Raw genomic sequence first — 26,259 nt, 5'->3', positions numbered from 1 at the left:
GACACATATGCAAATGACACCAGGCCAAATTCCCTTCTGGTCTAACATCTGTAATATGAATGGATTACATATGGATTAACTTTCATCAGTAAAGAAAAATCACATATCACCAATACAATACCTTTGGCAGAGAAAGGGAAATGAAGTTAATATAGTGCTATACCCATGAAGGCAGAGAAAATGAACTCTATGTAAATCACAAATATCTGATATATTCAGGGATCAGACACATTGTCCATAATTATCAGATACTGTCCTGTGGGTTTAGGACACACATAAGGACTCAGAAACATGAAATATCTGTTTAATGGATAGGAATCCATCAAAATCCAGCATTCTCCATTTTTGATATTGCAACATGTCCTTAGCAAGCTGATGACCAGAGGAACTGGTTATCTTCTTCAGGCTCTATCTCCAGTTATTAAGCATAAAAGGTATTTTTCAAGGCAGGGACAGATGAGATATCACTGTGTGGTGTAACTTGGGTGGACTTCCTTGCAGCCCTGAAGGAATAGTTCCTCATTTTACAGTTTTGAATAAAATGTTCAAAATATGTTCCCAGTATATACACCACAGAGATAAGGGCCTACATTTGTAGATGATCTGAGACGACTGCAGTAACTCAACAATTTGGGTATAGGCAGTAGTGCTTGAAAATTGATGTTATCAAAATATTTGCTTATTTCAACAGTATTTAAGAAAAGATGGTATCATATGATGGAGGATATTATCTGTACTTAGAGACATGGCACACTGCCTCTGGCAGTTCTGTTATCTTCGGATAACAGAAACAGTGGAGCACAGAAAACGCATAAGTGAAGATGCTAGTGCTTTGCTGCCATATAATGAAACTGTCAGGGGAGAAGGAAGGAAGAGGAATTCAGGAGAGCAAAGAGGCCAGACTGGTTTTGTCCCAGGAACCTTCTAAATATCTTGGAAAAACTATGCTAGAAAGAGTAACAAAATCCACTTTCTCCACTGAAGCCACAGCCTGCAGCAAGTCGCAGTGCAAGAAAGTATTTGGGTATTATAGGAACAGAAAAGAAGTCATAAAAATATTTCCTTAGTCATGCTGTCTATGGTAATATCATTCCCTGAATAGAGATCTTCAACAATACTGTCTTTAAAAATGGAAAGAGCTCTGACCTTAGACAGCATGTGTCTTCCATCAGCTTTGCTTTATTTTTTTCCCCCTACTCCTTTATTGTATCTTACTACAGTCATCTCCAGATGCAGGTACACATAAAAACCTCCCTCAGTGGAAGCGTGTTTTCCATTGGACACAGAATAAACACATTTTGAGGGATTCCCACTGGAAAGAAAACTTGGACGTAGAGGCCAGTCCTGCTCATGCTTAAAACAAAATGTATGTATTTTTCAGCTTTTTTTTTTCCAGTCCTTTCACTTGATCAGTCCACAAAACAGAGAGGGAAAGGCCTGCATTCTGAGGTGAGACTTCTGTAGGTAGTCTCAGAGCTCCCACAGGGTACTTTCCCCCATGCTCTTCATCACCCACTGTCATCATCATAGTGAATCCTAGTCTGTGAGCATCTCTCTAAGCACTGGAGTGTAAGATCAGCTGAAAATCAGGATCCATTCCAAGCTTACATAGAATGTAGGATAAGGGGCCACTTGACTTTGAGGCAAGTCTTAAAAAAAAAAAAAATCATGCAAACATCATAGAGAAGATGTTGAGCTATGCTTCCAAACACTGCTGCTACTATGGTAATTAAAAAAAAAATATCAAAGGAACAGATACAGTGAAGGTTACTGCTACCTAACTTAAATAAATAAATAAACAAACAAAGTATTTAAAGTGTAGGATGTAAGGACCCTGTGTAGCCAGGGTTTGGTTACGATTAAAGGCAGTTAGGAAGTAGGAGGAGTAGGAGGCAGAAGAGAAGATTTAACTTGGCTTTCCTACAATAAGGTATTCTTCTCTGGTGTCTGAGTGCCAGTTTGATCTGGGAGTATTACACAGGTTCTTACAATTGGAAACACATTCATTAGTTAGCAAATTCCTGGTTTAGGTGAGAGAGCACTGAAAGGAGCATTATACAGACACAGCAAAAAACAGTTTCTTAATCTCCAAATAGCTAATTCTACATCCGCTCTAAAGAAGTAGAAATACTTGACATTACTTCCTGAACTCAGAGACTTCAAGTGCTTAGAAGGGGTTAATATTTAATGGCTTATTTATAGTTCATATCCTGCTCAACTAGTCCCTATTTGCATCACAGAGGTATACAGAATAGCAAAATCAACACTACAGCAAACCAAAGGATGAAAGATTGCCCAGAAAGCTCCTCTTAGAAGAGCTGGCTGTCAAAATACTCTCCCCTACTTCTTTGACTTACCCACAGTGTCACAAGGCTCGTCTTTGTGTACGCAGAAATCTGTCCTAGAAAGAAAAACAGAACAAAAGTGAAATATATCCTGTGCCTCCCGACTTCAGGCAAGGAAAAAGCAGAGATGCATGACTCACATATCATGGGTGTTGAGGTTTGGGTTGTTTTTAAAACTACTGTGCAGTCTACATGATGACAACACAGATAACAGCATTGATTGCTACCTCAAGATTACAACCAATTATGTGAATCAGCTCCATACTTAACTGTCCAATTTAATAGACTTAAGATTTAGCACGTGTCCTGCCTCACTCTACAATGTCAGACTTCTTCAGCAACTGGATTAAAACAGAACCTCTTCTTTTCACCAAAGAATTGTAACAAAAAGGAGCAGACACCCTGTGATATCACAGCACCGTCAAAAGTGGGAGGAGGAGATATGGGGGGGCACACTGCCTGGAGACACAGAGCTGATCATGTCTACCCACAAATTCTCAGCTCTTCCATTTTTTTCTTCTTCCACAGAAATAGAAAAAGACAAGAAAGAAGCAAGACTAAACAGAGCAAGACAGATGTTGAAAAGGAAGAAAGAGAATTTCAGGATTTGCCAGGTAACAACAGCTAGGTGAATTGGCTTCAGCTAAACTTACTACAGTCAGATTTGCTACCTTATTATTTGAATCCAACACAGAGGTTTAAAAGACTTCATTTAGTCTCTGTTACTCCCCCACATCTCATGCAGTCTCCCCAGATCTCATCAAGGCAGGAAGAGATACTACGTATGCTACTGGCACCCACAAATCAACCAGGGATCCATGGAGCTGTATTAAACAGAAACGCAGTAAAAGGCCTTGAAGCTCACCATCTCAGTGCTGACATTTCATGTTGAGATTTTGTAACTCAGATTCCTCATGACAGAAAAACAAGTGTGGGAGGAGAAGTATTTTATAACTAAATTAATGGTTTGAATACATTTCAATAAGCACTTAAGACCTATACTTTAGGAACTATCTTCACCAGACCTGCTTTGCAGTGCTATCCATTATGAAGAAGAGCTGGAGAAAAACATCACATGTGCTAAAACATTTCAGCAGGAACAAAAGTTCCTTAACCCAAGGGAAGCTGAGGAACCATAATCTCTATCATTATGGCTTTCCTCACCCTGTGGGGAGGCTACTGAGAGAATCATATTAGTACATTTGAAGTGTGTCATTTGAAATGCCTGAGTCCCTGGTGGGATTTTGAGTTTAAGAGTTTGGCAGGGGGAAGATTAAAAATACTTCGAGAAAGATAATACTTAGAAAAAGAAAATACTTAGAGAAACATAATATTTAGAAAAAGAAAATGCTTCGAGAAAGATTAAAAAAACTTCCTTCTTCAAGAAAAATATGAAATTAGGGTTTACAGGAAAAGGAATTTAAGGCCCAGCACTGTGGCTGATGAACCCAAACCCTTCACACCAAGCTCCTTTATAAGTTGCAAATCAAGTTGTCAAGAGCTTGGAAGGAAAGAAAGAGCTATTACCAGCTCTTGTTAAGCAGGCATTGAAAACTAACCATGCTTTAATGCAGAAAAAGCATAACAAAGTGTTAAAAATTCAGATAGAAAGAAAAGAAAATCGGAAGCTACAAACACACATCAGCCCCAGCTTTCATTTTTCACCGCAGCCTTACTGTGTCTCGACACCTTGGCATTCCAGCCTTTCCAAAGAAGACTAATGACAGTCTCCTGACGGAGCTGGCACAAGCGCGCCTGCTTGAGTTCCCAGAGCCAGCTTGACGGAGGTTTATTTAAGGACTTATTATGTTATATAAACTGGTAAATCAAACAGATGCTTTTCTTGTGACAACAGATAGCTGAACTATTAGCAGATGGCAGGAGGCCATTGCTAGAAAAGCATCTTTCTTCAGGGGCTGGCCAGCTCTGCAAATAAAGCACAGCAATGTTGCTCCTTGCACTCTGTGTTCTACACTGAAAGGTGTCTGGCACTTTCAGGCAGCTCCCTGGAGGAATTACCACCATGTTAGAAAATAAAGGGTCCTGCAAACGAGCCAGCACAACTTGCACACTGTCCTGCAGAGGTAGAACAATCCTTGTCTGTAAGGAGAGTGCTGTGATGCTGTCTGGTCAGGGAAGGACTTGAAACAGGTCAGCAAGAACTGAACACAGCTGCCCAATTCACACCATGTGGGCCTGCAAGTATGAAACCTCCTCAGCCCATCTTTTAAACTGTCATAAACACAAGTCCAAGAGACACCTTCCTTCTATTCAAAGATCTTGTACCAAAATGCTGGGCTTTAAATCATCCAGACCTATTGTAAACATTTCACTCCCAAATTCTGTGGCCAAACAGAAAAGCACATCCAAACCTTTAGTCACAAATGAGTTTGGTGGGTCTCAGTCATCTTCCAAAGCCACGAAGCCACCCCATCACAAAACCAGTATACTGAAACTCCCATGGTCCTTTCCTGGCAATCAGCAGGGAGCCAAAGGCTGAAAAGCCATTAAGAAAGATCTGTCTCACCTGTGGACCAGTCACACCTGTGAGGTAAGATGGCCCCATCATGGCACTGAAACTGATCTGCTTTTAAAAAGATTTCAATCACAGGTCTCTCTCTGGAGCATTTTTGAGCTTGACTGCATCTATATTTTTGAAGTGAGAGTTTGACATGAATTATACTATAATGATACTTCATGGATATAAAAAAAGATATCCTAATATACATTGCAGGTGCAGAGGTCTCTTATCACATAGACAGAATTTTGTTAGCAGAAGCTTTTATAGAGCTATGTTGGAATAAAACTCTTACTCCAAGATCTGACCTTATCACACTAAGTCTTGGATAATATACTGAAACCACACGCCGTAGCTGTGAAGCAAATTTACCCTTCACTTTTAGCCACTGACTGAATCAAGCAGGACATTTATTCTCATCTTCCAGGGACCTGTGAAATTCTTGGTCATTATCACTTGTGGTACTGTGCAGAGTGTTCCCATTAGCAGATCATCTTCCAGGGACCTGTGAAATTCTTGGTCGTTATCACTTGTGGTACTGTGCAGTGTTCCCATTAGCAGACTTAAACAATTCTTCTAAAAAAATTGACAACAAGTCAGTTGTTTTGTTCAATGAAAATAGCCAGCAAAGAAGAGGTCAGGAGGACTCCTACAGCCACTCTTCCATCTGGCTTACACAAACTGGAAAAAAATACCTAACTGTGCTAAGCTAAATTCTGCAATTCAAGTCCTTCCTGTAAGAAAGAAGGACAGTAGTTGAAGTGTACAACATGAATAAGAAGTATTCTGTTTAATGCCCACCTCCCAGCATCCTTCAAATGACATCTTTTGACCAGTTTAACCCCACAGAGTCATAAAGCTAACTGTGCCAGAGGAAACTGGCACAGTCAAAGATCTGCCAAAAAAACCCCCTTTCCCCATCCGTATATATGTTTAATAGCACTATGTGCCCAGTTTCCTCGATGCACATTGAATTGCTTCATTTGCCCATTTAACATAGAGGCAAAGAGCTGGAGAAATATGGAAGGGAGGAGCAGGCTGCAAATGGAATAACTACACCAGTGTGTCAGGAAGAAAACAAATCTTTACTTAACGACAGCTCTCAATTCTGTTCCTATCAGTGTTGTGTCTTCTTCACCCTGCTGTCAGATTGCATATAATCTAATAAGTGACCCAAACACCTACAGCCAGGAGGTGGAGAGAACATCAGAATGTCTGAAGATTTCCTAGGGAATGCAAAAGACAGAAGATCAAGAGAGGGAATGTGTTTCAAATGAGACATGCTTCTAAGATCACTAAGACACAGATTCTGCAGACAGAAGTTGTTCTGGTCAGCTGCCCATTGAAATCTGAAGTACGTTATCCATAGATGCCAGAGATCTGAATTTCTGCAAGTTCAAGAACAGAATTTGAACAAGAAAAACCTGATGATTATAGAGACCACAACACTATACTTAGACCTTTAGGGCTACAGCAGATTATTCCCAGTGTCTCATTGATATACTGAACTGGACAATGGTACCTCATATTTCACAGACATAGTATGCCTCTTACCTGGAACTCAATTGGATGGGTACTATTAAAATCCCACAGGATTAACCTAGGTAATCTATTTTTGCATACAACTGAGTATACGGGGAACATCAGTTAGAGGTGAAGTTTCAAAAGGCAAGCGAGCATTGGTGTTTCAAATTAACACAGCCAGATTGGAACCAGAGGGATTTCTTCAGAGGTTGACCCCAAAGAATCTGTTTCTAGTCCTAAAGCAGCTGCAGCTGCTGAAAATTCAGCTTCTGCTTTTTCTGGCACAATTGCTTGTGCTGGACATGCTGTTGCTCCCATATCCTCTACCACTGGTCCATCTGTACAGTCTGGGGAGGGTCCAGGGACACACACAAACACTTCCAAAGCCAAGAGTAGAAAACCTCATTTTCCTGACACAGAAATTGGGCTGCTGGGCCAGAAGTCTCCTAAACAATGTGGCATCCTCTATGCAGCAGAAGCAGGATGGGTTAAGGATGACAAGACACAGCAAGTAGGAAGGAAAAAGACTACATGTACCTTGGGGTCAACCACTGCTGGAGTATCAAACAGGAAAAATGCTGCTCTTATGCACAGTAACATGTTCCCTGGCCTGAAGTTTCTTATAAAATCTGAATCTAGTTTCTAACCCAACCAAACCTGTACTGAACCAGCTATTCTGACTGCAAACCCCTGCAAATCTATTGAACAATTCTTCCTACAAATTCTTTTTACCATTCTTCCTCAGATGCCTGAGTCCAACTCATTTAGCCTGACATTATGCATTCAATATCATAAGCTGCAGAGAGACTGCACAGACGAAATGTTCTGCTCATTCCCTCCGCCCCATGCTTAGAGCACATCAGAAGAGATTCTGTATGCCTCACTTGTCATGCAGGACAACTGGATGCCCAGATGAGTTTAACAAAAATGTTAGTTATTTATTTAGGCCCTGATCCAGTGAAGCACATGCTTAACTATAACCAGGATGTGCAGCCCATTGACTTCAAAGGAACTATTCACCCTGTCTAAAATGTTAAATATCTGCTTAAGTGCTTGGTTGGACTACAGTGAATACAGAGGAGAGAGAAGGATTTGGGGGAACTGCACACATGTCTGTGAAGGTGCATTCTTAGAAACTTTGCTGGCCCCATGCCCTTCTCACCAGCTATTTTAGTGAACACTCACCAAAATCCCATGGGTAGTTTGCAATGTGACGATTTACACAACAGATTATTACAATCAGAATGGCAGTTAATGCAAAATCATGTATTTCTACTTACATTGTTGTCCAAGAAAAAAAGGTGAAAGATGTGAGTAATATTGAACTGCAGTGCAGACATTTCCTGTCTCAAACTGGGGAAGGAGGTAGGAAGTGGTGTTTTTCTAGCACGTACAGCATCCATCTTACACTATATTTTTGTGCTCAGTTTAATTATTCAGAGATCACTTCTATAACAATGCATTCTTCATTTGCATCTTAAAGTATGCAATCAACTTAAAAGACCATGGATTTGCTGCTCCAAAGCCTCACCCATTTCTTCCATTTATACCAGCTGGTGTTAGAAAAAAGTATCAGCTGTGCTACAGCCATATCTTGCCTGTATCCTGACTACGACAACGCTCTGGTTCAGGAGGAGAGATGCTTTTGCACAACCTTGTTAAGTATACACAGAAACAAGACAAATCACTTTCATAGGAGTCATCAGAGCCATCCGAAGAGCATGGAGGTAGCAAATGTATCATCATCAACAGATCTTTTTCTTGGATTACTGCTAGACCAGACAACCCAATCATTGACTGTGGGCCATTATAGGTTGAAGTAAACTGATAAACCAGACCTCACTATACCTGGTTACAAAAACAGCAGCATCCACAGGAGGGGTGTCATCCCTCGCACCAGGAACCTGGTTGTTACCAAGGTATTTTGCCCCACCATATTCTTCATTTTGCCATTGACAAAAGCTCTCCAGAGATCTTTCTCCATGATGGCCAATAGACAGCTTTGCCTTTGGGAAAAAAAAAAAAAGGATACAAAAGAAATATCAGTCACAGTCTTTACATAAAGCATTAGACCTCTGATGAAATACCACAGGCTCAAATATATAGATGTGATAGAATAAAAAACGCAAAACCAGCTTCATCTGAGCAGGTAAACTAGGGACTTTGGAATCTGCACTGACTTCTGCCATTTGATCTACAGAGCAAACTCCATCAGCTGGCAGCAGTCATAAGCTTCCAATACAGCACTACATTCAAAAGTTTTGTAAGTCTGGGAGGTATGTATTCGATACCAGAGCCATAAAATTTTTAATCTTTGTACCAATTAACACCTGAGACTGGTTTGCAACTATAAGTGGACAAAGATTTACCAGGAAGCGTAAGTAAAAGAATTGGAGCTCCCACAGCCCCTTGTACTTCCCACCTTTAATACTGCCTTGTGTAGTGTGGTGTGCACCCCTTACAATTTGTGATCATGGGGCCAGACATGCCCCACTGTCCCCCCACTCCAGCACAAGGATCCTGCTCTGCCTGTGAAACTACCACAGCACAATCATAGCAGCAAGGTAAAAACAAGTTAGAACTCACAGGACGGTTGCGGAGCAGGACTAGTTTGGTCACTCGAATGCTGACTTTAATTCCAAGACTTTGATGTTGAAACATGTTGTACACCTGTTAAAACGCAAAGAAAACATCCACAGTATATCAGTAACAATACCAAAACCTAGTAAGAGTTGAATTGACTAATTACGACTAAAGTTAGACATTTAGCCATCCAAAAAATTACCCAAAACAATCCCGAATGGGTTGGGCTACTACACTCAATAAACCATAGAAATTTTAAAAGCTACTATTGCCACTCTAACAGTTCCACATACTAAGCCAAGTAGTGTAGCTAAGATGCTTGTGATACCACAGCAGGTTTGCTCCTGGTACTGCATTTGGCTTCACTACCTGACCAATTTGTCACAGACTAATCTAAGCAAGATTCAGCATTCAAGGCAAAAAACATTAAAAAACAAAACAAAACAAAATGTACACAAGCTCGTTGCAGAAAGAAAAATCCTTTCAAATGGAATTAACAAGAGGAAAAGGGCTGCTGAGCAACAAAGGAAGGGAGAGAAATATTCCAAATGATCTGTAAGTATAAACCAAAGTCTCAGGAACATGGACATACGTTATGAAGCATCCAACTAATATGGATCTTCAGCATTTAAATATCAGAGATATCTGAATGCAAGATGAAATAATGGTGTGTTTTAGACTTCAGGAAATAGAATGGAAAAGCAATTTCCCTCTGTTATTTTCATATCTTATATAAGAGAATAGTAATAAGGCAGCACATAATGACACAAGCCTCAGGAAATACAAAAATAGCACCGGAAACTACCTTACTACTTTCTCCAGATTTTGCATTCCAGTTCAGATACTTCACCTCATTTTTATAGGTTAGAACATAAGATCTTAATTGATGCCAGAATTTTATTCCACCTGTTTTTCCATGTACAAATCCTTTAACTAGACTATATCAAAAAAGGTGAGGGCGGGGTTTATTTTTAAAAAGGTTTAGAATACGCCATTATAACCTTTGGATGAATATTGTATTCCCTACTCAGTCAAAAAAATAAAATCAATATCACTGAAGAGACTACCATGAGGCAGGATTTGGCCTCAGGTAAGCTATACTCCTCACTCACATCTCGTTTGGCTAGAAATATCACACAGGCTCAGCTAACTTCCTACAACAAACCCAAGACATGAACACATTTCGGATATTATGTTTTCAACGCTTGGTATTTTTCCTATTTGTGCAAATACTCAGGAATGTGCCCAGTGTAAGAGTGTTCTTAAGCTCTTTAGTGTTTGGAGTTGGATTTAAGCACACACGTAAATGTTTCCTATAATTTAGGCACAGATTGCAAGACAGACGCTACTCAGTATTTGACCCACTGACCTGCAGCATGAGCACAATAAGCCATTTATCTTCCCTGCGGCTGGTGTACAAATGCATACAAGTGCTGGTACTATTTGCTTAGCTCGGGGGTATGTTGGTAGAGTAGCTAAGGCCTCTCACTACAGACCTGGGGGGATAAACTTGACACTTGCAGAGAAGGGCTCTGACAGTTGACCTATGTGTAAATGGAGACCTGGACATTCAGCTGAGAGGGTCAATGGGGCATCATGCTCATCAAGTCAGTCTCTCATGTACCACTACAGAGGCTAAAAACATTTGCCTGTGATGGATGCCTTTGATTTGCCTGGCTCACTGCTAGCTCTGACCATTCATTAAAGTTCCTACTCGTAAAATGAGAGTACAGCAAACAGGTTCTTATCATTAAGCCTAATGGATAAAGATGCTTGCCCTTCCATCAGAGGAGACAAGCTGCCTACCTCCAGACCCAGCACAGACTGAAACAAACACCACTTCAAAAGGTAGTTTGCACTGATAAAACATGCACAGCAAGAACCAGCTGCTGGAGAGTTTAGCTGTCAGCCCCTCTTCCTTTTCTCTTGTGCTCCCCAAGCACAAGAGAAATAACTTCGACTGCATTTGTATTTGCATCCATCAGTGATCTCAGAAGAGCCCAACCTAGCTAGCAGCAGCAACAACTGGATTCCAAACAAAAAAGACACCAGGCGTGCAAAAGAGGCTTTACTTTGCTTGTTTATTCAAGCTTTGTTTGCTTATTCTCTTAAATGGAGCCCAAAGAAGCCCCAGATTGATGGTAGTTTGTGTTGCCTAGTAGGAACAATAACCTTTCCCTCTGCTAAATAAGCCTGACTGGTACAAGTGGCTGTTCTACTTCAGCACAACTGAAGCATTCAAACACAATCCACCTGGAGAAGAGACAGACCCTTTCTCATCAGAGATGTGCTCCAGCTAGCTCTGCTTCCATCCCCCACTCTGAATGCCTCAGAGGCTGAACCAGACTTCTGAGTCCAGGAGCTCTTGACTGCATTAAAAGGGAGACACTTGCTTCAATGCAGTCAGACTGGTTCCTTTGCACCGAAATCAGTACTTTAATGTGTGTACAGGTAAACACACTGTAACTTGCCTGACACCACAATGCTGGCCAACTGGACTCTGATAAGGACAGGATGCTATTATCACTGCAGCACAAATCCAGGTGTATCAGCAAGAAATGTTTTAGGATAGACAGTGTGCAGAATTTTGAAGATGTGGTGCAAACACAAGTGACAATGCATATTCTGGCCATGCTTAGGAGTTGTTTAACTCCAAGGATGAATCATCTCTAAGTAGATGATTTATTACTGGCAAAAGGCAAGAAAATATGATAGCTAACAATACCCACATATTGGGTAAATAATTTCTTAATGAAGTTTCAAAAATTTTCCTCAGAGATGGATAGACAGTTCCCAGAGCAACAGTAATTTTTTGTTTGTTTTGTTTCATACAACTCTGCATTGTTTCTCAGGATTTAAAGTATGATCATAAGCTCAGCTGACAAAGACATTAGCACTGTGATTTAAGATGGTCCAGCACCAGAACTGCAGGACACTGTCAAAATACCATATTTGTAATTTCCAATCTTCTTTCATGAACAAAGTTGAAGAGTGGAGAGACATCTCCAGCTTCATCTGCCTTCACTAATTCTTCTATGTCTTTTTCTGTTACAATCCCCACCCTGTAAAGTTTTATACAGAAAGGTCTACACAGATTTAGCTGGGAACTGTTCACGCTCCACCCACAAACAAACTTGTCTTTCAAAATAAGCTAAGATCTGCAGGCAAATTAGCAAGAAAACAGACGAAAAGTGTGCCTGCAAATTGGTTTGCACAAGCAGACACAGCTCTTATTCATCAACTGAGTACAGGACGTATACTGTCATCACTATACTGAGAGGGCCTTCTCAGTTAAAACAGAGTGCAAGACAGCTCTGCACAAGTGATTTGACCTTGCATTTAGCCAAGACATAGGGCTGTGAAATGGAGACACAGAGTCTGAGAGGCAACCAGCCACATGGCACTTGAGTTTCTCTGACTAGATGCCTGCCAGACCCACCTCGCCTCCCTCTCACAACCTCTCCTCAACAGGACAGGGGACAAAATAAGACAAAAAAGCTGGTGGGTTGAGATAAAGAGAGGGAGATCACTTATCAATTACTGTCATTGGCAAAACACACTTGACTTGGGGAAAATTTAATTTATTGCCAATTAAAATAATTTGTATTGCGAGAAACAAAGATAAATTACAACAACTCCTTGCCCTCACCTCATCCCATCACTTTTTCCTAGGCTCAACTTCACTCCTCCATTCCTGACTACCTCCTTCCCCCTTACCCAGAGCCAGGCAGGGGAATGGGGGTTGTGGTCAGTCCATAACAGCTCCTATCTGCTGCTCCTTTCTCCTCACACTTTTCCCCCACGGCAGCACAGGTCTTCCCCATGGGCCATAGATCCTGTCAGGAGAACCTGCTCCTCCACAGGCTCTTCTCCACAGGCCACAATATTCCTCAGGGAATACCCACCTTCCCCACCACGGTCTCTCCACAGGCTGAGGGCAATTCCTTTTCCCTCACTTTTTCCCTCACTGCCTACACAGCCTTTTCCCCTTTTACAAATGCCTTCTCCCAGGGGCACCGCCAGCTTTGCTGAGGGGCTCGGTGGTGCCCTGTGGTGGGGCCATTGCAGAGCCGGCTGGAACCGGCTGTGACCGGCCGGGGGCCGCCCTGGGTCTCTCCTCACAGAGGCCCCCACAGCCCCTCACGGCCAGGGCCTGGCGATCTGCACCCAAAACGCTGCCCTTTTAAATGAAAACCCAAACCGTCTCAAATCACACAGTTTTTTAGGCTAGAAGGAGCCCCAGCAAGAAGACAACCAGACCTTAAATGATGTGATAAAAAACTAAGAGACAGAGTTCAGCGCAGGTTATTCACAGCCATTTTGGCAGCACGCAACCAGCGTCAAACCAGCCTGTGACAGGGAGGTCGTGCCCAAGGGAAGCGTTATCACAGAATCTAGGTGTCTCTAAAATAAAAGAATTCAAATCCATGGGTCTTTCTGGATAGGAATTGGATGCCATCATGGCAGTGACCAACTTGTGCCCTTCTCACCCAGCCTACAAGGAAATCATTGCCCACAGACCTGGCCTGTCTAAGCTCTTCAGACCGGCTTCCATCGACACATGAGCTAACAGCGCCAAGCATGGTGCCTGAGATAATTGGTACCAAGGGAGGAGGAATGGGACTTCCTAGAGCAGATGTTCTCAAGGTTTCCTGCTGCATGGACAGCAGGCATTAACAGAGAGACTGACTCACAGACACCTCCCTTCCCACTCGCAATACCGTGGGCCACCCTCCCTCAAGCCTGCAATTGCATCACACCCTTGAGGCTGCCGCGACCACTTCCAACAGGGGAAAAAAGTAAAAATATTTGGGGTATTTTAGAACCTTTTAATAAAATAAGGCAGCTGGGAACACAAGCGTCAGCTACATGAAACCCGTGGAACAAAATGCAAAGGACATCACAGTGCCAGAAAGCATCTTGGCTGGAACAGCAACGGAGGTTTTTGGTCACTGGACTGAAGGGAAGGGATGTGAAAAGTTGTCAATGTGGCTGAAGAGTGGTCGTGAGCACTGGTTGCCCTGTTGCAGGTGAACTTCTATGTTGTATTGACTTCTATTCTGTGAGGAGTCGTCAGAAGCAGAGAGAGTATGGTTTGGAAATAGAAAGAGGTACGGTAAAGAGTCATACAAAACAATTAGTAAAATGGAAGGGGAAGTCCAGAAGAAGAAAAAGAATAAAGCTCATCTCTGACATCTCCCTCCTTCATCTGCACTTCCTTGACAAAGCCTTACTTCACAGAATGCCCTAAAGAGAACAGAAAAACTTGAAGCCTGGACCATCCATCTCCTCTTCCTCTTCTGTTTGCATTCCTCCTGCCTTTCTTTCTCCTTGTAGCTTTGACATGGAAGGGACAGAATAAATGCAGCTTTGGCATGAGCTGCCCAGGCCTGCCCGAGCATGCATAAAGCACAACCTAGACATGAGGAATTGGACTAAGAGAGGAACTAAACGACATCAGTTTAATTTTTTTTAATTCTCAAGAGCTTCCTCTGCAGGTGCACGGTGGGAGGGAGACGTGTGTGTTTCAGATGTTTTGGAGTTCAGAACAGCAACCCTGAGGGTAAATTGACTTTTTTCTTTTTTCTTCCCTGAGCATTGCACTCAAGCAAGGGCCTCCCCATTGCCTTGGCTGCTGGACGACGTTTGGAGAGCAGAAGCATTAGTCAGGTTCCTGAGGTTGTCTTTCACTTGTTTTGAAAAGTGCTATAGGATTTCTAACACCCACCTAAAGCCAAGCTTTCAAATTACCCCATTAAACATTATGAAAAAGTACATATTCATGGCTCTTTATAAGATACAGTTGACATAACTCTTTCTCCTGGGGCTGCTGGAGTGAAAATAGAAATCTGTAGATAGTGATCAAATATTTATATCATTTTCCCTTACATCCCTGTTCCCATCATGTAAATTCCAGATCGGGGTAAGGGAGCCAACTATCAGTGGCAGCTCTGGAGCCTTTATGTACCAGTCCCCAAGAGCACAGAGATATAAATCCATCAATGCATGCATGATAAAAATGATTTTATCTGCTTCTTTAACATAGAAAAATCTCTCACGGGGGAAATCCAAAACGAAAAATGATCTGCAGAGTGTAAAATAAGGCTTCAGAGAGTAAACCAGTATTATTCCTAAAGAACAACATAAAAATTTTCCCTCTTAATGACATCCAAAAGATCGCTAACTTCAAGTTACTGCTTGCTGCTGCAAAGGGTTTCCACACTAATCGCATGGCTTAGCAACAGCTGCAGGAGAACTAACACATACTACAGTAACTTACCCCTGAATGCTGTATTCTCTCAGAAAAAGGCAAGCTCAAAACCAAGCCACAGTTGTAATTTATTCCAAAACCACAAAAAATGCACTTAGGGGAGAAAAAAAAAAAACCTCCAAACAACTCTTTTTTGTAGGTTTTCAAACCCGTAGAAAGTAGGCTTTAAATTATTATGTTGTGGTCTCGGAAATTCAGACATCTCTGTCCCTAAACACTCAGAGGGTCAGTCTGAATGGGACTTAGTTTGCAAAGTAAGCTCTGCAGAATTGCAAGGAGGCAACATTCACAACTTGCTGTTCAGGTACTAGCTGAAACCAGTCACTCCTCACTGTTAACAACACTGTGGCCATGGACAGAACTTTCCAAAGGGTCTCATACCTCATTTATCATACACTTCAGAATCATTTGAATCCAAGTTTTCTCCAGGAAGCTGAAGGCATAAGTTATGAAGACCAGCCACATTAGAGGCCAGTGCAGTTTGCCTGGTCTATGAGGACAGAGAAATTCTTTTTGGCTTACTGGCCATTTCTCTAAGATGAAAACACAAGAGGAAACAAAAGCATAAAGGTCCTGCAAGAAAGCAGTACATGCCTCACGCTTCGGAAGCTGCTCCTGAAGCAAAGAGCTATTGTGAGCAGATACACAGGAACCCAGGGGAGAGAGAGGAAAAGAGAAAGCCAACACACTGGTCTTCTGGTTGCTGGCTGAGAAACCTGAAGTTCACTTTAGATAAAGCCATGAAGTGTTGCAAAAGGCTCCACGTGGATGAAATGCAATAAGAATTTACAGTGGCCAGATGCAGACTAACAGAATGGGTGAGCAAAATAAGCATGTTTTACCACAAAGGCACTTTATTTCGGATTTTAGAGGAAGTTCTAAACACTGGTGGCTACTGAAGAAGGGCATGAACGAAGGCAGGAAATGGGAGACGCAGTCAAGCCAAAGGATGCAAAGGGAAGACAAGAACTGAAATGCAAACACTGCAATACTGTGCAAAAGCTCAATACCAAGGGAGTTTAACTTAGAAAAATAAATCAGCACATATATATTTAAGTAGATGGTTTTGCACTTCTGCTTAAATTCTGCTGAGATCTCTCTATGTCCATGTCCTTACATCCAGTGTGCCCATAAACTCACTGCCTTGCTAAGGCTGCAGATGTAAACGGTGGCATTTGACAACTTCTTTATCAGCTTATATTTTTTAACATTATCACAAAGCCATGAGGAATTGCCATTAGGAAAATTGTGCTGAATCAAACACCTTGCCAGAAAACAAGAAAAGATTTCATTTTAGAGGTGGTGACTTAAAAAAAAAGTGAACTCAAAACCCTGGAGCCATGCTTGTTCCTACTCATACATTACAGAGTACCTTAGAGGGAAATTCTTCTATGATCTTGGAAAAATCTGTCTTACAACTTCAAATATTAGTTTATTAAATGGAAGAGCTTGCACCTCTACAATGACTTTCAGAAAAAACAAGTAAGTTTAATGCAAATCTATTCTCTGTTCAGGGGGACGGTCAGAACTACAGAATACCATTAAAAACACAGCACTTGCTATTTGAAGTATACCTGTTATTTCTGGGTTGAAAAAGGGGTTTGCTGTGTTTCTTAGCTGTTATTCTAGAGGAGGGTGGTGGGCTTTTTTCCCTAAGATTCTCATTTACCAAGGGAGCAATAAAACAGTATTTTGTAATGCTGACTTTTTTTCCCTTCAGAAATTCTTGTAACATAAATAGATATTAAATACTTTAAGGCAGATCACTTTATTTAAAATGTCTATAAATATAAAATGCATTAATAAGACCTCTTAATGCTTGTTTTGTGGTTTGACAGTAAACGTAATGGCTTACAGAGAGGAGTTAAGTTAATATACCCCTGACCAGTAATGTTCTATTTGCTTAAATGCAAGCATCCAAGCCAAAATTAACATTCTGGTTTCTTTTAGAGGCAGCCCGCCATCCTGCAGTGTAGCTGAATAAGCACTGCCTAATATCATGGGGCAAATCCTGTCCCCCAGCTAAGAGTCACAGAAGGCTGATGGAAGTGTCCTGTCAAAGCAGGGAGGAAATAAAGATCCTGAGCAGCCAGGAGGGTCTTCATTTGCGCAGTCACCCAGAGCACAACTGACCCTGCACTAGAGAAGGACGTAACAGACGTTGCCCGAAGGAGTTCGGGTTGTACTATTCCTCATCCTCACAGTTTTACAGATGGGACCTACCATGCAGAGATTCATCATGGCTGGTTCAGGCACTATCCAAAGAGTATAGCTGAGTGACGAGCTCAGCTAAGGCCTACTTAAACCACATGACCATCCCTTCTCCCTGAAATTTATTTTCTGAATTATTCTTCAGCCTTTTTTGCTGGGATGAAGATCAGCTTTCATTATAGCAAATGGAAAGTTAAAACCCCCTTTGATTTCCTTGAATTTCACCTTGTTTTATAGCTTATAGAATGAAGGATTTATGCAATGATGCCATCTACATGTTTGTCTGTTATTATTCCTTGGTATGATCTTGCCAGCCACTCACAACCACTTCCCTCAGGTAAAGGCCTGAGTAAATTATGTTCCCACAAGCGTGGGAATGTAGGTGGCCAGACAAAGGCAAGAGACTCTGTTGGTGCTCCTCTGAAAGCTGAAACAAATTCAAATCCTATCAGACATCAGAAAAAACACACGGGTGAGCCCCTAGGAGCAATGACTTAACAGTGGGAAGCATTTCAGCTGGACTTTGCACCTTAGGAGATGTCAGATAAATGTGTTCCTCAGCCAAGAGTCCTCTTCCATGTGCACTCTCTTGTGTCTAGTAAAGGGGTGAGCTCACACTACAGCATCAGAACCTAGCTTAAAAGTCCATTAGCCAAATCCATTGGAAACTAAGCTTCAATATTTGCTTAGTAAATGGGTTAAGAGAACCCAACCCATCCAGCAGCACCTCCCCACACATATATATTCACACCTGGCAAGCTGATGTTGCTGAGATGTTCTGCAGAACTCCTCAGCCTGGACAGACAACAGTATTCATAGCCATCTTTTGTTTAGGACTTGGTCTGTCAGTGTACATGTTACATCTGAATATTCACTTCCGCTAGTTCAAAAAGTGACTTGAGAAGTAGATTTGCTGAGAGCTGAACTTATGTTCTGCCCACTCACTGGAAAGCTGGTGTGTGAATTGAAAAGTTGAAGACCACGGCTTTGAGAAGAGTAAGGCCCTTGTGCCCCCGGCAAACACATCCTTAAATGCAAGAAAGCCAGTAAGTAGACCCTAAAGTGATGGTGACATGAATGGATTTGTTGCAAGAAGACATTTCCGACAAACCCATCCAAATAAATGTAGAGACACAATGAAGCCCTATTAAGTGACTATTGTCACAGCATGGGAGAAGGGAAAAATAAAAGGTAGAGGAAGGGACACAGAAAAGCAGCTTGTTAATGGAAAAGACTAGTTAAACAAACTCCCTCCTTAATCAGCAAAGCATTTCACTACAGGAGAGCTCCCTCACACCAGTGCTTGATAAAGGACTACAAGACCTCTTGAAAAGCTGTTGTCCCATAGCAGGGTTATGCACTGAGCATCCATCACTCAGCTCTTCACTGGGAGGCATGACCAGTCAATTACTATTAAGAACTGGGTTGTTTCTTTTTTCCAAGCCAATTTGCTGCTCATGAGCAACAACAGAGCAGTAGTCAGGAGAATGAGCTGTTCCTGGATGTTACAATAGCATGGGCAGACGAATACGTGCTTCTTCCAAGACTTCCGTGTGCAAATGCCTCTGGTAGGACCCCTGCCGTCTCTAAGCAGAGTTTTCAGTGTCCACATCCAATTTAGCCATTATCTCTTTATTGGCACTGCCAACAAGTGACTGAGTGAGCATTCATTGTGAGAGGCTTTGTGTTCCCTTATCAACTGAGACTGAAGGAAGTTAATCCTAGGACAGCTAACAAATTAACACCCACACTTCACAGGAGCTTGCAATTTCAAAAGGCTCTCCTCTCTCTTGGCAGATTCTCTGCAGAATTTCTAGAACGCTTCTAAAACCCAACTCCATCAACTATTCAGAGGTGTGATCAGCACCACTTCATATAGCACAAGAGGTCCTGGGGTAAAGAGAATGGGATCAACTGGCAGTGTGGTGATAGATTTGCCATGTTTTCTACAGCAAGGGAGGCAGCCATTTTCCTTGTGTAAAAATGAGAGCTAAAAAGCGTTTCTCCCTGACTTAAAGCCAGGTTTTCTGCTGGAAATCAACATGACTGCTGTCTTCAATAACAATTTGACTGCCTGCTATAACAATGACCTACAGAGAAGTATCCCTTATGAAACTGGCATGCCATGGAAATCTTTGGGAGCCCAAGAAACACCACATGAGACAAGACCATCTGTCCACTCTGGGATATTCTCTTTCAAGGTAAATCACAACAGTACAAAAACATGGTAGAAAACACCACTGCTGAACAATTATGGAATATTTCCTAACTGAAAATTTGCAATTTCGGTTTCAAAGAAGCATTTTATTGTGATGTCCTTGAACAAATACAGGGAATTAGAACAGTTGTGGGAGAAAGGGCACACAACACAAGAAAACCAAAACCTTTCCTCATACCTTAAGGTCAAAACAGTTACCCAGTTCACCTGTCAAGGAAGCCAGCTTTGACCTACCCTGGATATGATCTGTTTATTCTTGCTTCTTCTTTTGAGAGTAAAGCACCTACTTACCATATTCATAACTGTGAGGATGAACCGTTGGGCAGCCTCCGCACCGTGATATTGGACCATATCAGCATCTGCCACCACCAGAGTTTCTACTGTGTACTCGTTGGTAAGTCGAATGGCATTTCTTCTCTCCCTCCAGTCACTGGTTGATTTCATTTTCTTTTGTCTCTTCTTTTCTAAAAGTCAAAATAGTTATTAAGGCTGGCAGATCATAATAAAACTTTTATACTCTTTTCAACAAACATTCTTGTGCACATTCAGATTGCAGTGACCTTTAATTAAAGTGTGATTAAAAGAATGAAGAAGCAACCAAGAGGTTCCATTCCAAGTACATCTATACCTATGTATGCAGATTTACATAAAACCACAAGATTACATGCAAATAGGAAAGAGGACGAGAAAAGAGAAGAAATTCAGACAGTAAAAGATTAGCTGTAATTCAAACCAAGAAGAAGTCATATTTTTGCAAAAATTTCAGAAATTGGAAATCCTGCTTTTGAAAAGCGTAACATTCCACTCTAATGGAACAAGTGCTAATTATGGAAAAATCTGCTGAAGAAAATTTTAGGATAGGAGACCATGCTTTGGGATGCAATGTGGGCTCTAGACTCTGCACGTTCTCCTTAGCCAGGGAAGCTGTAAGATATTCCTGGAGTCAATATTTCCATCGGTTGCATTTTTACTTGCTACCAGCGTTATTAGAGCAATGTAACAGAACGCAAGATAGAGTCGCAAAAATTTTAAATGAAGTAAGATTGTTTTGGAACATGCATTATTGGCCAAGTGCAGAAGTCTCTGGATGAAACCCAGAAGTGCAGAAGGTCAGGCTAGATAAGACCTTCTCAAGCTTTCTTTGCTCATTTATTGCTATTGGCACGAGCGCCAGCACCAGCAGCTGCAGTCACTGGCCACCTACGTGCAGAGCTCACATGCCTCTTTATTGTGGTACGTGTACCAAAAGCAGGGGACTCCCCAGACCAGCTGACCCTTAATGAACTTAAGTTACAAGAACCTGTGAAAAGGACACATTCTAAGGACTATGAAGTGAAGCAGTGGTGAGCCGCTGTTAACATAAAAATTAAAACACAGAAGTTAAACCTCTCTTCCTCCAAACTAAGCGACTAGTGTAATTTTTCCTCTTCTAAACTGAAAGGTGAAACGTGCTTCACAGCTCAAAGGCAGATGTGCAAAGCAGCCGAGGTATGAACAAAGGAGAAATTAAGTTCAGATCTGAAATTGAATCTGCTCACTTCATTGCAGTCACAAAAAATGTATTCATGTTTTCAATTGTAAAATGAAAGAAAAGCAAATTAAGTCATTAAAACAAATTTAGTTTGCAATAAGAAACAAACTGCCAAGATTCACTGAAATCACATCTGCGCACTGCTCAGCCTGCAATATACTATGGATGAGACATTAATGCTGGTTTATTCCAATGAAAAAGGGATCAGAGCACACAACAGGTCCTGAAACAGCATAAACACAACATTCCATGCAAAAGTGACACGGGACAGACCGTATGGGGTGATCAGACAGACACCTCTCCTGTCACACTACACATGCTGCTCATTTCCCAGAGCAGAGAATCCCCTTCTCATTTTCTGTAGATTTAACTTCAGACCCTCTCCCCTAACAAAGCACCATCCTGCAGCAGGCAGATCTGATGCTGTTTTTCCACAGCCTGTTTACCAGCTCCCTTAACACAATTCATCTTGAATTCCCCTTATTTCCCAGGCTCATAAATGCATTCACAGTTTTCCCTGATCGTCAGTTTTCCCTCATGGACCCTCGTGTATTGAGGGTGATAAACTTCATCAGCTGGAAGCCCCCCAAAGCCCACCTGAAATGGACTCCCTGCCTTCTGCCAATTCACACATTTTCTGCCTTGTCAATACACACATTTGCACATGTCCATCCCATATCCCTATTCGGAATTGTCTAGCAGTCATCCAGTGTAGCTCTGCACATGCTTTTCTGCCCAAGGCATCAACTGTCAACACTGGGTGCATATTTTAAACTGAGAAAACAACCATGAAATTTGATTTGAATCTTTTTAAAAAGAGTTTGGAAATCTCCCCCCTGGGTCTAAAAAGACAGACAGGAGCCTGTGGACAAGCAAAAAATGAAAACTTGGGTGCTCGTAAATAACGGAAGCTACATGCCAGCCACAAAGATGAAAATAGTTTCAAGGCTTGTTTTCACATGGACTGCAGAAAAGCTGCAGTAAAGTGCTCAATCATCACAAAGCTGCCACAGAGCAGGGAATCTGTATATTTCTAAGCGCTGTAGAAAGGCAACAAAATAAAACAGAGTAACTACACCAGAAAGAAGAAAAGATTAATGTATCTCTGATTTGCTGACTATGAGATGGAGACGATTTCACTAAACTTGTATGAAAAAGCTCATATTTTTTTATTTGCTTATTCATTTCATTGCATTCATCTACCCATCCCTCCCTCTGCACAGCCATGCAGCTTTAACTGCAGTACTTTGAAAGTTATCATTTAAATACCAGGGGAGAAATCAGACAGAAAGGAAGAGAAGACAAATGATTCCAGTCTTGCTGCTAGCAATCAGAACCTTCCTGGAAGTTACAGAACTTGCTCATCAAATTCTTATTTTGGTAATTCCCTAACAAATTAGAAGTTTTCAGCTGGTGTAAACCTCCTATAGGCTTGTGTCAGAGGAGGAACCCACTACACTAGGCACTCCGGGGAGAAGAGGTCATGCCATGGTCATTTGCCATGGGATTGCCCGGCGTGCTCTCTCCTCCAGAGGCAGATGAAGGAATTGGCGAAGCTTTGCCGACTCCACTCGGCACCTCTTTGCAGAAGGCAGCTGTACAAAACTCTGAAAGGTGTGATTTCTGGAGAGCAGCAGCGTAAAGGGACTCCTGGCAAATTGCTGGGTAGTCTTGGTTCCCACAAAGCCTCTGGCCCCCATTCCTCCATGAGTTTTACTTGAAGCTGTGGATTGGCTGCTTTCCACTGGGTGGTAGGGATTAGAGGTTGTGTGTGGAAAACTACCACCCCACAGGCTTGCCTAGAAACCCAGCCAAAGTGACCTAACTTAGAGATTCTGGGCTCTTACTCTCATCCTCTCCCTCACATTGTCCAAATGTAAGCTTACAGAGCACTTAAAACAGGCAACATGTAATGGACTCAAAGGAGCCTACAAAGAATTCAGGTGGTCATCGATGATCCACTATAGAAGAGGTAAAGCAAAGTAACACAAACTATTTGAGCAGAGGTGTCATGTGTTGTGTCCCCCCTGTTCTTGTTTAGTTTTCTTTTTTAAGTTTGTAGCTACTTTATAAAGTAACTTTTCTTTATTCTTTTTGTCCTTGCAGCGGGCTACTTTCAGAGTGGTCTCTATTTGCATCGTCCTGCCTACCACACATGCAAACAATTTTCCAGCATAATCAAGCACATGGAGGAAACACAACTATCACTTGCATGGATGAACCATCACAAACAGAACAAAATCCACACATCCTGTATCGCAAATATTTGATGAAGAGGAAAAAAAGATCCAAAACCAAAAGTAAAAATCCTCATTAAGTGTATCTGCAACTCATACCTGAGGTGAGTCAACTTCATGGAGGTATCAAAAAAACCCCCATCTCTAGAGCCTCACCTCAGAAACAAGCCAGCCCAGAGAACTCTCACTCCTGCCCCACATGATTTATGGACTATGGGCACAGAATCCCTCCATGAGTACATGAAACCCCACACTAAAATAAACATCAGCCATTAAAACAAGGATTAAATGCTTGGTGGACTCTTTATTTGAACAAACTGATGTTACAAATTTTGTGGTGCAGATGTTAAGTGTTAGTGTGAAGGCATAAGAGGCCATAAAACATGGGCAGGAGCCTGTCAAAGAGTTTACATTGCGGGGACCATACATAACCAAACTGCACACTATTTTAGGAGTCAGGTGTTCCCCGCTTAAGAGGTCAGACAATTTCATGTGAAATATGAGCTGAAACAGTCGATCTACGACACGGCACGTATACGCTGCGAGTGACTAAGCACAAGGGACATTAGTCTTTTGCCAGTCATTTTGACAGTGTGTTACAGAGTCTATCTGGCCAAGAATTCCACCAAATTCAGGACTGTTAAGTGATGGGAGAAGGGCAGTACACCCCCAGATCCTCGGTATAAAACGGATGTAATATTGCATAAAGTCATTAGCTGGCTTTTATTTACTGGCTTTTACCTTTCCTTGGCTAATCACCTGCAAAGCAACACGATCACATCACACTCTGCAGTCCACCAGTCTTTGCAATCTTCCTCAGAACAGCAAAAAAATAAAGTCCCTACTGTGTTCAGAAGCACAACAGAGCTCTTCTGAAGCCTCACTAGAAAACTCCTTATGTTCAGTGCTTTTTATGGCAACCCAACAGATGTACAATTCCAAAGCAACCGCCCCAAATGACCTTTTCCTATTACACACCAAAAGCCCTGTCTAGCACTGTCTGGTTTTTGGCACATTCTTGCTGTAGCTGCAGAGTCCCTTCCTGCTCCTCCTACCTCCCTTCCAACAGCATTTCCCAGACTCATGAGAAAAGCAACCTCTTCTCCTCTAGCCTTCCACTTTTTTTCCTCCCTAATCTTTCCTTTTGTAATTTTAGCTACCTCATTCTAGTTAAACCTACTGAACGTTTCTGGATGCAGTTCAACAAAAGCCACAAATAAAAGTAAAATCGCAGAGTCCTTTCTGCAAGGCCAAATTTCTCCCTAGAAGCTCTTTTCTATTGCTGCCTTAAAAATCCTCTCCAGTTCTTCCTCAGGAAGCTGCCTGTTGACTTCCCTCCACCCATGACCCCTTTAACATCTCGATATACCCCCACATGGAGGGCAACCTCTGTTTTCCTTTATGTTGTTACTTCAGAAGCATAAAAAGAAGGAGAGAGCACATGAGTGGGGCAAACAGCTAACATCAGTTTTCCTTATGCCCCAGGAGCATCTAGAAAATCTTTCACTGGTACTCACAATAGGCAGGTTTTATTAGTTTCACTGAAAAATAAAAACCATCACCTCTCCAAAGCAAAAGAGAAAGAAAATAGGAGATGCTGCACACAAACCAAACCCAGAAATCAAATAAAGGAAGTTCTTGAGGTAAATGTTTAATAGTTAACCTAAAACCTTACGTCAATCAGAGGAAGGGCAAGTTTGCCAAATTATCAGAGGGACAAGATGCCACAAAGTTTCTCTGGTACCAGATGTAGGATACAAACACCTCTCAAACACTATCAATTCTGTGTTTAAATGATCTTTATACTGCATTTATGTCTCTTAGACATTGCTATTTAATCTAGAAACTGCGCTAATTTCAAAGAAATTTTCAGATCTAGCATAATGACTTGATTTGACTTCAAATCAAGAAAGCAAGATGTAAGGTGGAGGTGAAGAGGAAGTGGAAGTGAGCTGCAGAATTTTCATCCCCAGACCATTGCAAAAGCAAAAGCTACACAGAATACAGGCAGGCTTCCTTCTTAGTTTGAATGAAGATCAAGGGGTGGTGGGTCGAAACATAGAGAAGTGTGTTTATTATTTAAAAACGCCTCAAAAGAAATATGCTATAGTTCAATCAATCTACTCCTCATGTTTGGATCTGACAGCAGAGCTGCTTCCAAACCTTTAATTGAATGGCTTCATCAAAAGACTGACTGCAGAGCATTGCCATGGTGGATAAACACAAGCTGTAGAAGTCAGCAGCCTTGTTTGCTTGGCCTGGGGATCAACTTGCTCATGGTTAGAAGCAAGACAAATTAGAACAGGTTTAGACCTCTGAGACTTCCAGGATGACAAAACACTGGCTGCAGAAGTCAGCCCACTGAAGGATACGTGCTAACACAGCCTGAGCTAAAAGAGCAACCACAGAGCATGGGATGGCTCTGAGCTGTGAGATCACCACAGGTACATAAAGGGGGACAGTTCAAAATTCACAGACAGCACCAGAAGTATCCCTTGACTGCTTCCTGTGGGCTTTAAATCCAAAGCTCTGTGCATTGGTTACCTTGAAGCTGCAGTTTTCATCCATACAACAACAGAGAGGTTCTTTTCAAAACACTGATCTCCTGAAGAGAAAAAAAAAAAAACAAACACAAAAAAAGAAACCACACTTCAGCTCCAGCGGCCTTGCTCCACACAGTTGCTTACTTGACACTTTTCCTGTGGCATCCACCTCATAGTAGACACAAGCAAGGATTGAAGAAAGAAATTAAGAGGAACAGACACTCTTGGAGTTGCTGCCACAGTCAGCACTTGCCAATCTATTTCCAGCCACAGGAACG

General features: G+C 41.8%; 1 protein-coding gene across 1 annotated transcript in view; it reads right to left on the bottom strand.

The window, feature by feature from the left end:
• The window catches only part of ADAMTS17 (ADAM metallopeptidase with thrombospondin type 1 motif 17), a 190,859-nt gene that overhangs the window by 141,930 nt on the left and 22,670 nt on the right, over positions 1-26,259 (bottom strand). The window contains exons 4-7 of the mRNA XM_014946094.1: positions 19,962-20,134; positions 8,974-9,057; positions 8,236-8,393; positions 2,358-2,401 (exon numbers count right to left, since the gene is read on the bottom strand). Of these exons, the coding sequence (XP_014801580.1) occupies positions 2,358-2,401; positions 8,236-8,393; positions 8,974-9,057; positions 19,962-20,134 (459 nt within the window). The remainder of the gene's footprint in view (positions 1-2,357; positions 2,402-8,235; positions 8,394-8,973; positions 9,058-19,961; positions 20,135-26,259) is intronic.

The sequence above is a fragment of the Calidris pugnax genome, unplaced genomic scaffold (genome assembly GCF_001431845.1).
Source record: "Calidris pugnax isolate Ruff unplaced genomic scaffold, ASM143184v1 scaffold134, whole genome shotgun sequence".
NCBI classification, from domain to species: domain Eukaryota; kingdom Metazoa; phylum Chordata; class Aves; order Charadriiformes; family Scolopacidae; genus Calidris; species Calidris pugnax.
Note: the sequence above shows the minus strand (reverse complement) of the source record. Positions and strands in the feature narration are given on the sequence as shown.